Source organism: Ascaphus truei, unplaced genomic scaffold, assembly GCF_040206685.1.
Source record: "Ascaphus truei isolate aAscTru1 unplaced genomic scaffold, aAscTru1.hap1 HAP1_SCAFFOLD_1990, whole genome shotgun sequence".
In the NCBI taxonomy this organism is placed as follows: Eukaryota; Metazoa; Chordata; class Amphibia; order Anura; family Ascaphidae; genus Ascaphus; species Ascaphus truei.
In genome coordinates, this window is record NW_027454898.1 from 3,801 (window position 1) to 20,262 (window position 16,462).

Sequence of the window (16,462 nt, forward strand, 5' to 3'; positions counted from 1 at the left end):
AAATAACGTCCACTGCATCTGTAACAATGTTAGATGTAAGAAACGTATTGCTATTCCACATAGCATGTTCCTACAAGCCCATAGAAACTTAACTGAAACACGTCACACGATCAGACTCATCTAAGAGTAGGAAGTGCAGAAAGGAACAGGAGAAAGTAACTTCTAGACTATTGTAAGTATTAGTTTGATGAGTTTGATAACTTAAACAGTTGGGAGTGTTGTCCTTGTAATCTTTATGCAGTTGTATACAAGTGTTACTTGCATTGCAGAACTATGTGCTGTTGCTGAGTGCTACTTATGCTGCCACTTCTTCTTGCACTCCATCCTGATCATCTCACTACACCTCTTTTCACCAACATATTTCTTTCCCAACCCTTCTTCTTTGCTGCCACCAGTGTTATTCAGAATCACTGCCCTCCCCATAGACATACTGTAACTTAATCACATGCACATTGGTTAATAATAAATCTTTATTACAGTATATTGTAGCCCATATTTGCCCAGCTGCAGTACTGGAAAGGAAAGGGTGCACATAATGTAATATTATTATGGACACAACGTGCCTTATCTGATATGCTGTGAAGCTGCTTCTCTGTGTTAGTGCTCCATTCATTTAGATAGGGCGGCACTGACACAGACAAACAGCCTCACAGCATATTTTGAGAGTAAGAAATATGTCAGTGTTTCCCAATGACATGTTCCCTGGTGTTCAGCTCAGGCCTGAGCAGGATAATGTAACACTTGGGAATGAATATACAGCCCAGAAGTCCTGCACTGGAAGCCAGGATAGCGAATATCTCCACAGCCACCGTGTTTCTGCCCTTGGTGCTCAGGTACGCTGGGAGGAAGGAGACCCAAACACTGCAGAACACCAGCATGCTGAAAGTGATCAGCTGGGCCTCATTGAAACTGGCAGGTAACTTCCTAACTAGGAAAGCAACAATGAAACTTAACACGGACAAGAATCCCATGTAACCAATCGCAATGTAGAATGCAGTGTCAGACCCTTCGTTGCATTGTAATATCATCTTCCCAGTGTCAGATTGTGTGTCATAGTCTGGGAATGGGGGAGAGTGAACCAGCCACACCATGCATATCACAACCTCCCCCAGTGAGCAGAGAAGGACCAGGCAGCTGGATACTCTGCTCCCCACCCATTTCTTTATCTTGCTTCCAGGCTTTGTGGCATTGAAGGCGATGACAACAGTGACGGATTTTGCCAGAACAGAAGAGACTGACACTGTAAAAATAATCCCAAAAGCAGCTTGTCTGAGCAGGCAGGTCACCTTCACAGGACGTCCGATGAATAACAAGGAACAGAGGAAGGACAACATGAGGGAGAGGAGGAGGATGTAGCTGAGGTTTCGGTTATTGGCTTTAATTAGAGGTGTCTTATGATTTTTTATGAAGATTCCCAGCACTGAAGAAGTGATTATGCAGAATATAATGGAAAGAGAAGTTAAAGAACCTCCTAGGGGATCCTCATGTGAAAGGAACTCTATAGTTCTTTGGATGCACATGTCTCTCTTCTCATTGGACCACTGATCTTCAGGGCACTTCACACAATTTTCAGCATCTGCAGAAAATCAACATTAACATTTTTATACAGTAAACTGTGTACACAATGCTTTGTAGTAAAATAATATACACAATACACTAAGGTCACCTTTACCTGTAATTTCACCCACAAACTCCCCCATAATATTGTTCTAAAGAACGCTACTACAGACAGCAAAGTTGGTTCATGTTCCTCTACGGCTTCCAATGTCTCTTGAGTAACTAGCTTCACTGCAGCTTTTGCCATTGACTTCCTTCTGATATTGCATCTAAATGGCTCAGTGCATTAGTTTACATACATAGGGGGCTATGCACTAAGCTTCGTTAAGTTGTTTTAAGAGCGCAAAGTGCTCTTAGAACGTGATGTTCCGCCGAACACGATGCACTAAACCACGCAAACAGGCACTTTGCGCTCTTAAACTGACTTTTCCTGGAAATCCAACTTTGCTCTTACGATAACCTTTTTGCGTTCAATTCTGCCCTTCTCTGGGATTCACTAAGCTACGCAAAGTTATCGTACGCGAAAGTTACGTTCAAAAAAGATTGCCAGCTCAAGGCAGGTGATAAAAAAGCTGGACTTTGAAAAATGTCTTTGTTTACATTTTTGAGTGCGCAACACCCATACAACAGGCCGGTGGATGTCCCCGGCTGATCTCGCGTGAATCCATAAGGGAATAATACATTATTATGACAATATTTGGGGGGCATTTGTGGCTTGGTATTGCTGTTGTTTTTTTTTTATTTCAATTTCTTATGTGGATGTGATTGTTTGTTTTTTCCTGCTTAATGGTAATAAAATGTTTGCGATTGGTGTTCGTTTGTAATTAATGTTGTATTATGTTAGCTAATGCATTTTATGGTTATTTCAGATATTGTTTGAATTGATTTCTTTGTCTTTTAATGTTTACATTCATTAATTTTGTAGTAATTCATTGGTTTGATTGGTTAGTGTTACTATTCATTTTGAGTTGGTTTAGGAATTAATTGGTTTCATTGGTTAATGGTTTAATTAATTCATTGTTGATGTTGTTACTGCTTGTATTCATTGGATTAGCTGGCTACTGTTTTTATTTACTTTATTTAGGTATGCTAATGCAGTGTTTAATAAAGGGCAAATAATCTATTATCCATATCTGGATAATAGTTATTTTGCACATTATTGTACTGAATGTGTTAGGGCGGAGGGAGGGGGGATGGGGGGGGTCGTGTTTTGATGTTTGTTAAATCTTTTTTTAATATACATGTTTTTCATAGTGTAGATGTGCAGGGGGTCTCCGGAGCTGAACCGCATTGGTTTCAGGTCCGAGGACCCCCTACTTCAGGAGATACAGGCCCCGTAATGGGGTGCCGGTATCCCCTGCACTTTCAAGCATCCGCGTCACGTGACCGGGACATTGAAATTCTGCAGGGGATACCGGCACCCCATAATGAGGCCTGTATCTCCTGAAGTAGGGAGTCCTCGACCTGAAACTATATCCCGTAATAAAGTAAGGCGCATCGGTACTTTCAGTGGACTTAGTTTGCCTGGAATACCTCCTATCCATACTGATCAAGGAATCCCTGTCAGTGTTAAGGGCTGCTTCATAGGCCTTGTCTAGATCCTCATTAGCGTTGCCCCTAGACAAAAATCTTCCCCTCATTTCATCTGTCTTCTGAACAAAGTCCTCCAGAGAGGAACAATTCCTGCGTAAACACAGGAACTGGCCCTATGGGATACCCTTGAACAGAGGGGGGGAATGGCAACTCTTTGCATGTAACAATTTGTTTCTGGCATTATCTTTCCTAAATATGTCAGATTGTACTTTTTTCTCATTATCCACATAAAGGTTTAGATCAAGAAACTGTATGCCATGCATATGGTAATTATGCGTAAATCTGAGGTTAAGTTTATTATCTGCCAGATAGTCAAAGAATTTGAAAAGCTCATTCTCCCCACCACTCCAGACCATAAGCAGGTCATCAATATATCGCTTGTAAAATGCTATATTGTGCCTGAATGGCTTTGTATCTCCAAACACGTGTTTGGAGATAAAACTGTTGATCGAAAAGAAAATAATTATGTGTGAGTGAAAAACGGATGCTATCAAGTAAAAATGCAATGTGTGCTGGAGAAAGTGAAGAATGAGCATCGAGAAAAAACTCAACTGCAGTGAGGCCGTGATCATGATTGATGTTGTCATAGAAGGAAGCTACATCCAGGGTGACCCAGATGTAGGATGTGTGCCAACTAAAATGTGCAAGCAGTGATAAAACGTGTTTGGTGTCAATGATAAGTGAAGGTAAATTGTGTACTAAAGGTTGAAGGAAGTGATCAATACATTGTGAGAGGTGTTCACCCAGGGAACCAATGCTGGAAATAATGGGTCTACCTGGGGGTGCAAAGAGTGTTTTGTGAATTTTAGGATGGGGATGAAAAATGGGAGTGATAGGATCTGGAGTGATGAGGAAATCTCACTCAGAGGGTGTGAGAACTTGTAGAATCTCACCTTCCTCCATCAACCCTGCAAATTCCTTGCGGAAACGGGAAGTGGGATCAGCGTCTAGGGTGACATAGGCCTCTGGGTCTCCAAGTTGCCTTCGTGCCTCCAGGACATAATAGTCTCTATCTAAGACCACCGTTGCGCCCCCTTTGTCGACTTTTTTGATTAAGATAAGATCATTATCTGATAGTGACTTAATTGTTGCCCTCTGGTCAAGAGTCAAATTGTCTTTATGAGATCAATGAAAACTAGACTATCTCCTATGTCCCTGGCTAGGAGTGACAGATCTCTTTCTACCGCTTTTTGAAAGGTGTCTATGAACTGCCCTTTCATATAAGTGGGATAAAAAATTGATTTCCTCTTGAAACCTGAGTTGATGCTCCCCAGGAATTCCATGGGGTCATCAGTCACAGTGTTGTTTTCATTGTAGAGATCTGTCAAATCCTGACGGTAACAAAGGTCTTGAAACCCTAAGGGAATAGAAGTATTAGAGATAACATCAAACACTGGTAGTAAAGCATCCCCAAAATTAGAAGGACCCCTATTCTCAACCTTGGTGGAAAAAAAACGTTTGAGTTAGTTTGCGTATACTGCTGCGGCAGCTTTTATTCTAACAAATCACCGTTTTTTACCTGGCTTGTTCCTGGAATGCGACACTCTTCACCTGGCGCATGCCGCGTTCATTTTGCGTTCCCAGCCACAGGTCATGCCCGGCTGACGCGCGGTTGATGGGTTTATTGATAATGGTTTAGATTTAATAGGCTGCAGTGCTTCGCGTGTCCGCAAGATGGCAGATATTCATGAATTGTAATGCGCATGCGCTTCAGTAATGTGTCGGCTTGCAGGTGTTTCGTTTAAAAAAGATACTGTACCACAGTGTGCCATTGTACTGTAACTTGGCCTTGAGACTGAAGGAAGAGTTTGCAAAAATGTATCAATTTAGGCTTTTCATATTAAAGAAAGACAAAGACCAGTTTCGGTTACAGTATTCTCCAGAGACCCGCCCGCCATGAGTGTTCAAGTGCAGCCCGCTTTCCAAAAACCCGACAGAAGTTACGCGTATTTGATATGGGTCGCGATTAAGGCAACAGAAGATAAGATGGCAACAGTTGTTCAAATTTATCAGTATTTTATCGAAAACTATGACTTTTACAAATTTTCGCCAACTCCTCATACGTGGAAGCGTGCAGTAAGGAAAAGGTTATGTAGCAATCCCTGTTTTCATCTTATTGAGCCACAATTTGTTGGAGGGTATTGGTGTGTATCACCGGATTTTTCCGGTATCTATGATCATGAAGGCGGCAAAAGGCAAAGGGTCATGTTAAAACCAACTAAGAAGCGACAGTCGCTGCCAAGCAATGCACCAGCACCGGCTTCCAATGATGGTCCCGCCATGAGTGACAACCCTGAGGCTGAGCCTGAGGCTGAGCCGTATTTTGCGTGCTGTTTTGATGAAGCTTGCATGTACCTAAGCGATTTCCAGCCTCACCAGCTGACTACAGGTGGACTAGTCCCGCAGCAAACTATCGACGTGGATGATCAAGAAAGCTGGACTGGCAGTGGACCGGCACCAGCTGAATGGGAAATACTATGGTGAGTATTGTTGCCGTATTATTTTCTGTGTTTTTTTTTATTTTGACAATACTGTATAAATATCGGTGCGATTCCAAAGTCAAGCGATTCTCCTGTAAGCAATATCATTGGCTGAGCGGCTTCTACAGTACTGTACTGCAGATACTGAACAATTGGTGGAGTGCTAGGCGCATGCGCATGTGAACAGGAGAAAATTATTGGTGGGGCTGGCTGGGTACTTCTATAGGGGGCTGACCATTACTGTACATTAAAACTTTTCTTTTTGTTTTTCCTCAGAAAAGAAAAGGCTAATGGGGGGATTTCGATGGATAATATCGCGTTGTGTGACAATGCCTGCACATTGCTGAATCGGATTTAAAACCCCACGTCTACAGTTTTTTCCCCTGGTTCCGGCCGTACAGTATACTGTGTAAAAGACCCGAAAAAATAAAACTATGCATTTATTCTACATGTACAGAATAATTTACATTACATCTACAGTATACAGTGCCAGGTTCCTAACATCTATGGGCAAAATGAATGTTATTTCTAGGTGCGCTAGAACAGAAGTTCCCACGCCATTTGGCCGTGAACTTGACCGAGGCCCTAGTTCCCAAGCCAAATGCGCGATTACCCTGACTCCGTTCTGTTGTCATGAGAGGGTCGCTATTTGCCATGCAATCCTGCATGAACTAGGACTACATGGTGACCGAATCTGAGCCCTCTAGGTTGAACAGAACCGGAGTTATGGGTTCCAGGTTTCTGCTCATTCTGACTTAGCCGTTTCAAAGCAGCCTGGCTTTCTCCGCCATTACAGTCAATGATAGGACCCTCCTCGCCGGCGTGACCCTTTCTCGCCACCATTACTGGTCGGACCCTGTTGTGGTGAAGTGAGGGCGTTCCTAACATGTAGGGGCAAAAAGAATTTTATCTCTAGGTGCCCTAGAACAGAAGTTCCCATGCCAATTGCCCTAGTTCCCACCCCAATTGCCCTAGTTCCCACGCCAATTGCGCGATCAGGCAGTAAAAAAACAGTGCAGCAAGCCTCGACATTCTAGAAACACTGTCTTTTGTTATACAGTACTATCAAAGGAGCAAATGAAAACAATGCACAGTACAGTACAGTAAGACAAATCAACATGTTCTTTTATTGGTGCTGTCAGTTCAAAAACATTTATTTACAAATACAATGTTAAATTTTATTTCTAGGTGCCCTAGAACAGAAGTTCCCACGCCAATTGACCTAGTTCCCACTCCAATTGCGCGATCATTGCTCTTTTTTGACAATGTTGCCGATCTTGCGGCTTTGCGGTCTGGCAGTAAAAAAATAGTGCAGTAAGCCTCGACATTTGTTACACTTTCAAAGGAGCAAATGGAAACAATGTAAGACATATCAACATGTCCTTTTATTGGTGGAGTCAGTACAAAAACATTTATTTACAAATACTGTACAATGTTGAAACATTTTAAGTGCACAGCAATTCAAAAAATCGACAGTACAGTCCTAGAGGGCAGAAAACAGGGCAGGTTTTCAGGGCAACCTTGAAAACCGTGCCTGTTTTCGGCCCCCAGGGACTGGAGTCGTGCATGTCCTGTGTAAAAAAACACACAACAACATTTCCTTTGTTTAAGTACAGCAGGTACAGTAGGGCAAAACATGTACAGTACAATACAGTTCACCACAACAGTATGGTCTCACATAAAGTCCTCCACATTGTCCATCCATGGCCGATTCCATGCATGGCGCAAAACGCCATTAATGCAGTCCCGAACGCCTTTAATTACAGGATCTGTAATTGGATAAAAGTGCCGCATTTCATCCACAAAATGTTTCCTTAAATTGACAGGAAGCGCCTTTTTGACGCGATTCCAATTGTAGTTCACTTTGAAGGCCCACTCGCAGTACAACGAGTAGGGAACATGGTGCTTAAAAATGAACAAGGCATACTTGTGGGGTGCACCAGCACTCTTCACCCTATACGTCTCCCTGAGCTTCGGTGGCAGATCGCACAGGGTGATGTCAGGCACCGTATCGATGCGAGCGGGTGTAGGTCTTTTGGGAGCGGGTGTGCTTGAGGCGACGGGCGATGGTAGGTTGTCTGGGAGGAAGCTTTCCTCCGGTTGTGGTCGCCGTGTTGTCTCCTGGCGTGGTCTTGACGGGGTTATCATGTCCTCCTCAATGGCATACATGTACACTACATCTTCTGGTGGAGAGGGTGCGCTTGGTGATGGAAGGGGGTCGAAGGTCCCATTCATCACATCCATGTCACCCCCCTGCTCCAGCATTGGGGAAACAGGGGCATTAGCACCGAGCAAATAATGTATGCCCGCTATGTCAGCCTCTATCTTCTCCATCCATCGATCCATCTGTTGATCCATTTGTAGCATCCGTTGCTCCACATTTAACATGGTCTCCAGAAGCAGATCTATCTTTGCCAGCACAATAGAATTCCCGGGGAGATCCACACTTATCCCATTCAGCATCCGGTCTAATGAGCTGCTTCTTGTGCATGGCGTCTGGACATCTGGGGGGATGGGTGCAACGGAGGATGAGATGGGGGTTCCATGGACAGAAGCGGCATCGACATCAAGGAAGAGTGGAGGAGGTTACCTGTGGATACCCGGTAGAGGAGAAGCGGCAGCGTCGTCGAAGAGGGATGGAGAAAGTGACCTTTGGATTTCTGGGCGAGAAGCAGAGTCGTCCAAGAGCAAAGGAGACAGTGACCCGTGGATTTCAGAGGCGGCGGCATCGTCGGATGGAACTGGAGAAGATGGGGGTGGAGAAGACGGGCTGAAGATTTCCGGGACAGCTACAGCAGAGTCGTTGAAGCATATGTGAGGAAGTGGTCTGCGGGTTCGATGGGTTGGCTCCCATTCATTTTGCGTCGAGAGTACATAACCGTATATCTTCTTCACATAATGAGGCTTACGTCTAAGAAAACCCTTAGCCTTTGGGGTCAGCAGAAGGTTTTCTTTATTGGCCTTAGCCTGTCGCTTTGGCGTGGAAACGGCAACCGCCTTTCGCTTTTTCAGCTTGACAGGCACGGCAGAGGCGAGAGGGTTCCTGTGTCCATAGAGTCGGGGTTGCTCCATGGAAGCAGGTGGCACAATGCAGTATCTGGACAAGGGCAAGTTCAGACAAAGATCATTGAGTGGTGGGCTACAGTATGCAAAGTGTGTAACATTTTATGCATGGCGACCAGGTACAGGTGTTGAAAGTGGGCGCACTCTAATGTGAGTCATTACCGTATAAATACACCATCCATTTTGTGTATTAACTGCACATAGAATACACATCGACTAAACATCGAATATACATTCTTGTGTTTGTATTTCTTTCTACTCGCAGCAATGCCTGTTAAAAAGATTTCGAAGGATCTCAGCATGCGAATTAAGGAGATGTACACGAGCGGACAACGAATTGCTGCTATCCAACGCTGGTTAGATACTTCTGGCATCATTGTGCCAGCAACCACCGTGTGCTATCATGCATACGGAAAAAACAGAGACCGCAAAAGGGCACCAAGGGTAACTAACGCGTAAGTATATTTATAAAACTTAACAAAAAAATATATAGAAAACTGTACGTACTGTACTGTACTGTTCATACAGTACAGTACATCCACAGAACAGTTCTGTATCTAATACTGTTTTTATTTCTGTTGATTTATATTATAACAGTACAGTTATATATATTTTGTATATTTATATTTATAGTACAACAGTATACATTTTTTGTATTTTTATATTTATCGTACAACGGTATAAATAGGATGTATATTTATATTTATATTACAACAGTATATATATTTTGTATATTTATATTTATATTACAACAGTATATATATTTTGTATATTTATAGTACAACAGTATACATTTTTTGTATATTTATATTTATCGTACAACGGTATATATAGGATGTATATTTATATTTATATTACAACAGTATATATATTTTGTATATTTATATTTATATTACAACAGTATATATATTTTGTATATTTATATTTATATTACAACAGTATACATATTTTGTATATTTATATTTATATTACAACAGTATACATTTTTTGTATATTTATATTCATCGTACAACATTATATTTATATACATTTTATATTGCTGTATATTAATAAAACAATATATTTTCTTTACATTGTAGGGAGACAACTCTTCTGGTGGACAAAATAAGTGAGGAGAATGATGAGAGGAGTGCATTAAGGGTTAAAAACACTCTGCAGGAAAAGCACAATCTGACTGTATCTGAGAGCAGCATAAAGAAGATGAGACGCAGCATTGGATGGAAATATGGACGTGTGAGGTTAGTAGTGGACAGTACAGGAGCTAAAAGTGTTGTTTAGCAAACTGTACTGTACTGCACTGTGCCGCTAAATTTTTTTATTCCTTGTCATTACAGAGCATACCCCATGATAAGGGACGCAAACAAAATCAAAAGAGTGGTCAAGGCCCAGGCATGGATCGACAGTGGGGAGACTTTCCAGGATTGCATCTTCACTGATGAGTCTACTGTGTCGCTGGAGAGATTTGCAAGCTTTGCATTCCACAAAAAAGGCCGCATATCTTTGAAGCCGCGGCCAAAACACCCTGTGAAGCTGCATGTGTGGGGTGCCATCTCTAGGCGTGGACTGGGTTGCATTGTCATCTTTGAAGGTAAAATTTATCAAATATAATGTCGCCTAATGCACTGTACTTTACTAGTGTTGCCTTACTGTATGCACTGTACTGTACTATTGTGCAGTTTTTTGAGCACTTTTCTTTTCTTGCTATAGGAATCATGAATAAAGCTTTCTTCCAAGACAACATTGTGCCCAAGATAGTGCAATACATCACACGCGAGTTCCCCAATGGTCACCGCTTCTACCAAGACAACGATCCGAAGCACACCGCGTCAACGGCGCATATCCTTGAGCGCGGCATCAACTGGGTGAAGACACCAGCGGTGTAAGTGCAGTAAACCGTGTCCCATTTTTGTTCCCCACTGTTTTTAGCTCTTAAACCAATTGTCCTTTTTTCCAATGACAGATCGCCAGACTTCAATCCGATCGAAATTGTCTGGCATCAGCTGAAGGACCATATCCGGAAAGTGGCGAAACCCTCCAAAAAGGACGAGTTGTTGAAAGGCATAATGAGTTTTTGGAACGATGTACTCACCGTGGAACGCTGCAATAAATATATAGACCATATTGCCACTGTGTTGCCCATTGTCATCACGCGTAATGGGCAAGCATCAGGAAAGTAGTACTGTGCTGTAGTATTGTAAGTACAGTATGATACAGGGAAGTATGGCACAGATTTTTTCTTTCCAGATAGTCAGAGTAATGAAATTGAATGAGTGACCTCGCTCAAAACTCTTATACCAGTGAGTGGCGTAGGTCGCGTGCTGCCAGGGATAAGACCATAGACAGAAAGGGATATGTGTGTGAAGAACACACGACAAAAGATCCCCATTAAGGCGCACCGCAGGCCTGAGTTGAATTAAATCCTGGTCCTATGGTGCGCTAGACATACAACATAAATATTTTTCTTTTAATCCTAATAAAATGTTTAAAAACCCAGAAGCTCTTAGTTTCTCCAGTGTAACATGAAATCAAGTCCAATCAAATAAAGTCAAATACGGCAGAAAGAGTGTCTGTGACTCTTCTTATATTCCCCTCTTGCTAGTTGTATTGCCTCTTAGGAAATTCCTGGGTGAGGTATTAATATACCTTTATAGACACCTTATGTTGATAAGAGGCGATACATCAATGGCTAAGTTTGTATATAAATATACCTGCTATATCCCTCTGCTATAACATGAAAGTTCAGAGTGGATATATGTGGTATCTAGCATGGGGTGGGAACTGAGATAGTGTTAAATACGCTGCTATTGCTGTTGTGTTAAGGTATGGTCATATCTAATGATGGAATAAGTGTAGACATATATACGCCCAGATATAATTAATTTATTCTTAATGGCATATGTATACACGTTGCATAGTGAATAACGTAAGGCCAGTATGATGATACAGATGTATGGACCATAATGTTCAAAACCAAAAGAACAACTCAGAGTACCACTGCATCCCATACCATATATATGAGGGCTTTTTGTCTAATATCAGTTATGACTAAATATACATTTGAATGTAGCTTTATCCAGTGCATTCAGGATTGTCCCTATGTCTACTGCTAATTCCAAGTGTTTATCATGGTGATATAGTTGCTAGATGTACTAACTGATTTATGACCATGTGAGCAGCTGATGTCAAATAGTGGCCCAATGTATCCAAAGTGCCCATGTATTAATACACATATAGTTGTTACATCATTAAGGCAGTGTCTTTATTAGTACATATAATACTTAGACTAATCAAGCAAGTATGGTAGATTAGTAGAGTGGTTGTATGTTAAGGCGATATATCTTCTGCTGATGCGTGCGATATTGATCACATGATTGTAGTCGCCGCTGGTTCCAAAACCAGTACTTATGTAGAGTCCGCACTACACCTGAATAGTAGGGCTAGGGCGGACAGTACTAATGTAATTCGCCGGTCTGATAGTCACTTAAACTGGCGGTATGCCAACTGTATAGACGCGTGACCTTGGTCACGTGGTAGCAGCCGTCTGCAAGACCGCGCCGCTGGTATAGAGATCAGTGCTCGTACAGCATCAGCGTATCGTGCCTATTTGACAGTATTACATGATAGGAGACTAGGACAGCTTTGGGTGAAGCAACGTAACATTAAAAAACATTAAAAAATTTACGTTGCTTCACCCACGATACGATACGCTGATGCTGTACGTGAACTGATCTCTATACCAGCGGTTTGTGTCCAGTCTAATCTGTTTGTACAGTAAAATGTACAGTTTATAAACAGCAGTAATGATGTACACAAAACCTCTCCTCTCTCAATGAACTACTGTTCTGTAGACAGAATGAGGAAAAGATAAAGACGGAAAAAATAATATTACTATACAGTATATACAGTATACAGTATATATATTATACAGTACATTACAGTATATATTATTAAATAATATTCTTATAAATGTGCATTATTCATGTTTCCCCATGTTTTACAAATGTTTTCTAAATGGTTATCCAATTTCCATCTGGCAAAAGAACTTAATAAAGACTGCATTATGTATTATTCATGATTATTTTTATATTTGTATGTTTTGGGTCCTGACAAAATAAAATACATATTTATTCACTTTCCTGCTAATCATAATCATTGACAACAACCACCCCCCCCCCGACAGTATAAGAATGAATGACAAAACAACATGAATCAGTTAATGGTTTTTTTACTCTCAATTCTCACAATGCTGGGCACATCAGATTTACATTTCAAATTCGAGAGGGGATTTTCCAAAGCGTTACCGTAAACAAAGCCTCTAAGGGTTGGGGGGGGGGGGGCATGGTGTGATTACATGCAGGCGCACTGAGGCTTTGAAGCTCGGCTATGGACGGATTAAGAACACAATGGCAATATTCAGAAGATTAACGACTCTGTCGAGAGAGGGGGTTGGTAGGGTAGGGTGACTCATGCGCTGTAAGCAGCAAGCTCCCATCTCTAAAAGGATTAGAGTACACGCAGGCGCAGTCAGCCGATTGACGCTTGGCTAGGGACGGATTAAAAACACAATGACTACAGTAACTGCAGAAAATGAATGACTCTGGAGGTGTGTGGCTAAAATAGTTAACAGTACTGTAATTTCAAAAGGCAGTTCATCATAATAATTTGATGAATAAACCCCCAAATACAACCCCCAAATACAGTACATAAAAAGCAAGTCACTTTAACTCCCTGTGCCTCAGGCACCAAAAACAAACAGTAGATTTTATATATATATATATATATTTAATTAATATTCATATAAATGTCCATTTTTCATGTATCTCCATGTTTTACAAATGTTTTGTAAATGATTCTCCGATTTCAATCTGCCAGAAGAATTTAATAAAGGCTGCAGTATGTATTATTCATGATTATTTTTATCTTTGTATTTTTTTTTTTCCCTGATGAAATATAATAAATATTTATTCACATTCCTGGTTATCGTAATCATTGACAACAACCACACCCCCCCCGACAGTATAAGAATGAATGACAAAACAACATGAATCAGTTAATGTTTTTTTTACTCTCAATTCTCACAATGCTGTGCACATCAGATTTACATTTCAAATTCGAGAGAGGATTTTCCAAAGCGTTACCGTAAACAAAGCCTCTAAGGGTTGGGGGGGGGATGGTGTGATTACACGCAGGCGCACTGAGGGCTTTGTAGCTTGGCTATGGACGGATTAAGAACACAATGGCAATATTCAGAAGATTAACGACTCTGTGGAGAGAGGGGATTGGTAGGGTAGGGTGACTCATGCGCTGTAAGCAGCAAGCTCCCATCTCTAAAAGGATTTCTCTAAAAGGATTAGAGTACACGCAGGCGCAGTCAGCCGATTGACACTTGGCTAGGGACGGATTAAAAACACAATGACTACAGTAACTGCAGAAAATGAGCAAAGCGTTGTTATGTGTTTTTTTACACAGGACATGCACGACTCCAGTCCCTGAGGGCCGCAAACAGGCACGGTTTTCAAGGTTGCCCTGAAAACCTGCCCTGTTTGCTGCCCTCTAGGACTGAACTGGTGCAATTTCAACCCGCTCAGACCCACAGAACGGATTATTTTAAATTATATTTATATATTTATATATTTATATTTTAAAGATATTAAAGAATGTACTGTATTGTATTTAAAACATGTGACTGTAAACCATACTGACTGACAAATGTTTTCACACATGTACTGTAGCAGTAAACCCTACACCTGTTGATGTTTTGAATTGCTGTGCACTTAAAATGTTTCAACATTGTACAGTATTTGTAAATAAATGTTTTTGTACTGACTCCACCAATAAAAGGACATGTTGATTTGTCTTCCATTGTTTCCATTTGCTCCTTTGACAGTGTAACAAATGTCGAGGCTTCCTGCACTGTTTTTTTACTGCCGGACCGCAAAGCCACAAGATCGTCAACATTGTCAAAAAAGAGCAATGATCGCGCAATTGGCGTGGGAACTAGGGCAATTGGCGTGGGAACTTCTGTTCTAGGGCACCTAGAAACAAAATTCATTTTGCCTATAGATGTTAGGAAACCCCTCACTTGACCCCAAAAGGGTCCGACCAGTAATGGCAACGAGAAAGGGTCACGCCGGTGAGGAGGGTCCTATCATTGACCGTAATGGCGGAGAAAGCCGCGCTGCTTTGAAACAGCTATGTCAGAATGAGCAGAAATCTGGAACCATAACTCCGGTTCTGTTCAACCTAGAGGGCTCAGATTCGGTCACCATGTAGTCCTAGTTCAGGCAGGATTGCATGGCAAATAGCGACCCTCTCGTGGCAACAGAACGGAGTCAGGGTAATCGCGCAATTGGCGTGGGAACTAGGGCCTCGGTCAAGTTCACGGCCAATTGGTGTGGGAACTTCTGTTCTAGGGCACCTAGAAATAAAATTCATTTTGCCCATAGATGTTAGGAACCCTCTCACTTGACCCCAACAGGGTCCGACCAGTAATGGCAACGAGAAAGGGTCACGCCGGCGAGGAGGGTCCTATCATTGACCGTAATGGCGGAGAAAGCCGTTTCAAACCAGCGCGGCTAAGTCAGAATGAGCTGAAGGTATTAGACTTCAAAGACAACAGCTCGCAAATGCCCCCATGAGTTTTTACACGGCATTGCAGTATTGCAGACAGCGAGAATAAAATGCTTAAATCACGGGCGCGAAAATAACGCAATTCCCTCCGGGCGAAAACGACACAAAACCGCACATAACCGGGATAATCTGAAATTCGCGGAGCTAGCCGAGTTAGAATAAAGGGTGTCGCCACTGTAAATCTATAAACGTCAACCATGGTAAAAAAGAGGTTAAAATGCCTATTGGGTGCAAATGATAGTCCAAGATGTAAGACGGACAACTCCGCCTTTGTGAATTCGTGTTTGGAAATGTTAATCACATTACTACTCCCAATGTCTACGTTTTCAATCTCTTTGATGCCATCCCGCTGTGGGTTCTTTCTCTTGCCTCTTCTTGTCTTTCCTCATTTTTTGAGGACTTGTGACTGTCCGTTCTACTGGAGTGAGTCATCACACTAGGTATGATGTTTTCTTCCCCAGATGATGTATAAAATTCACTCTCGGAAAAAGAGAAAGAAACTGCATGCGGTGTTTGATCACTATCTTTAGTTGTTTTGAGAATAGACTTATTACCCCCGGAATCTTTATTAGATTTCTTAGGTTTGCTAGGTTTTCCTCTGTTCTTGAATGTCAATTTTTGCCAGATGTAAATCTGTTGAGATTCATAATCGGCTTTATATCGCTCAAATTTAATCTGTTTAGTGATCATTATGATCTTCTCTTGCTTGTTGAGCTTGCTCGCTACTTTGGAATCTAATTCCTTAAAGTTTTTCATATGAGCAAAGACCTGTAATTTCTTTTGTAATTCTGTCACTTGTTTAGCTACACATTTGTTTTCTTGTGATTTACTGTATGATGAATGATAGGGTCCATTAATTTAAATGAACATTCATCAAGAATGAGGCACCATTGTCACTCAAAGTCCCCTTTATCAAACCCAAAGGAAGGTGTCTTGGTGAGGCGCAAGCCCCTTGGTATGCGTTTGACTCTGTTGTAGTTCTCCATAGTAATAATGTCCCACCATATTCTCTGACGGTGTAACAAACATTTCTCCAACCGAGCAAAATGCATCTTAAGATCTGCTGTATCTTCACATAATATCTCATTGGTATTGTTAAAAATTGCTTCATCCATACAGTATGTAACCAGGTGGAAGTG

At 41.6% G+C, this 16,462-nt stretch overlaps 1 protein-coding gene across 1 annotated transcript; it reads right to left on the bottom strand.

The window, feature by feature from the left end:
- Positions 1-677: 677 nt before the first annotated feature.
- Positions 678-16,079, bottom strand: LOC142477144 (vomeronasal type-2 receptor 26-like). The gene is made up of 4 exons (XM_075582193.1): positions 15,693-16,079; positions 4,335-4,589; positions 4,044-4,245; positions 678-1,576 (listed from the first exon to the last, which is right to left on the bottom strand). The coding sequence occupies exons 1-4, from the start codon at positions 16,077-16,079 to the stop codon at positions 678-680; spliced, it is 1,743 nt and encodes a 580-aa protein (XP_075438308.1).
- Positions 16,080-16,462: the final 383 nt, after the last annotated feature.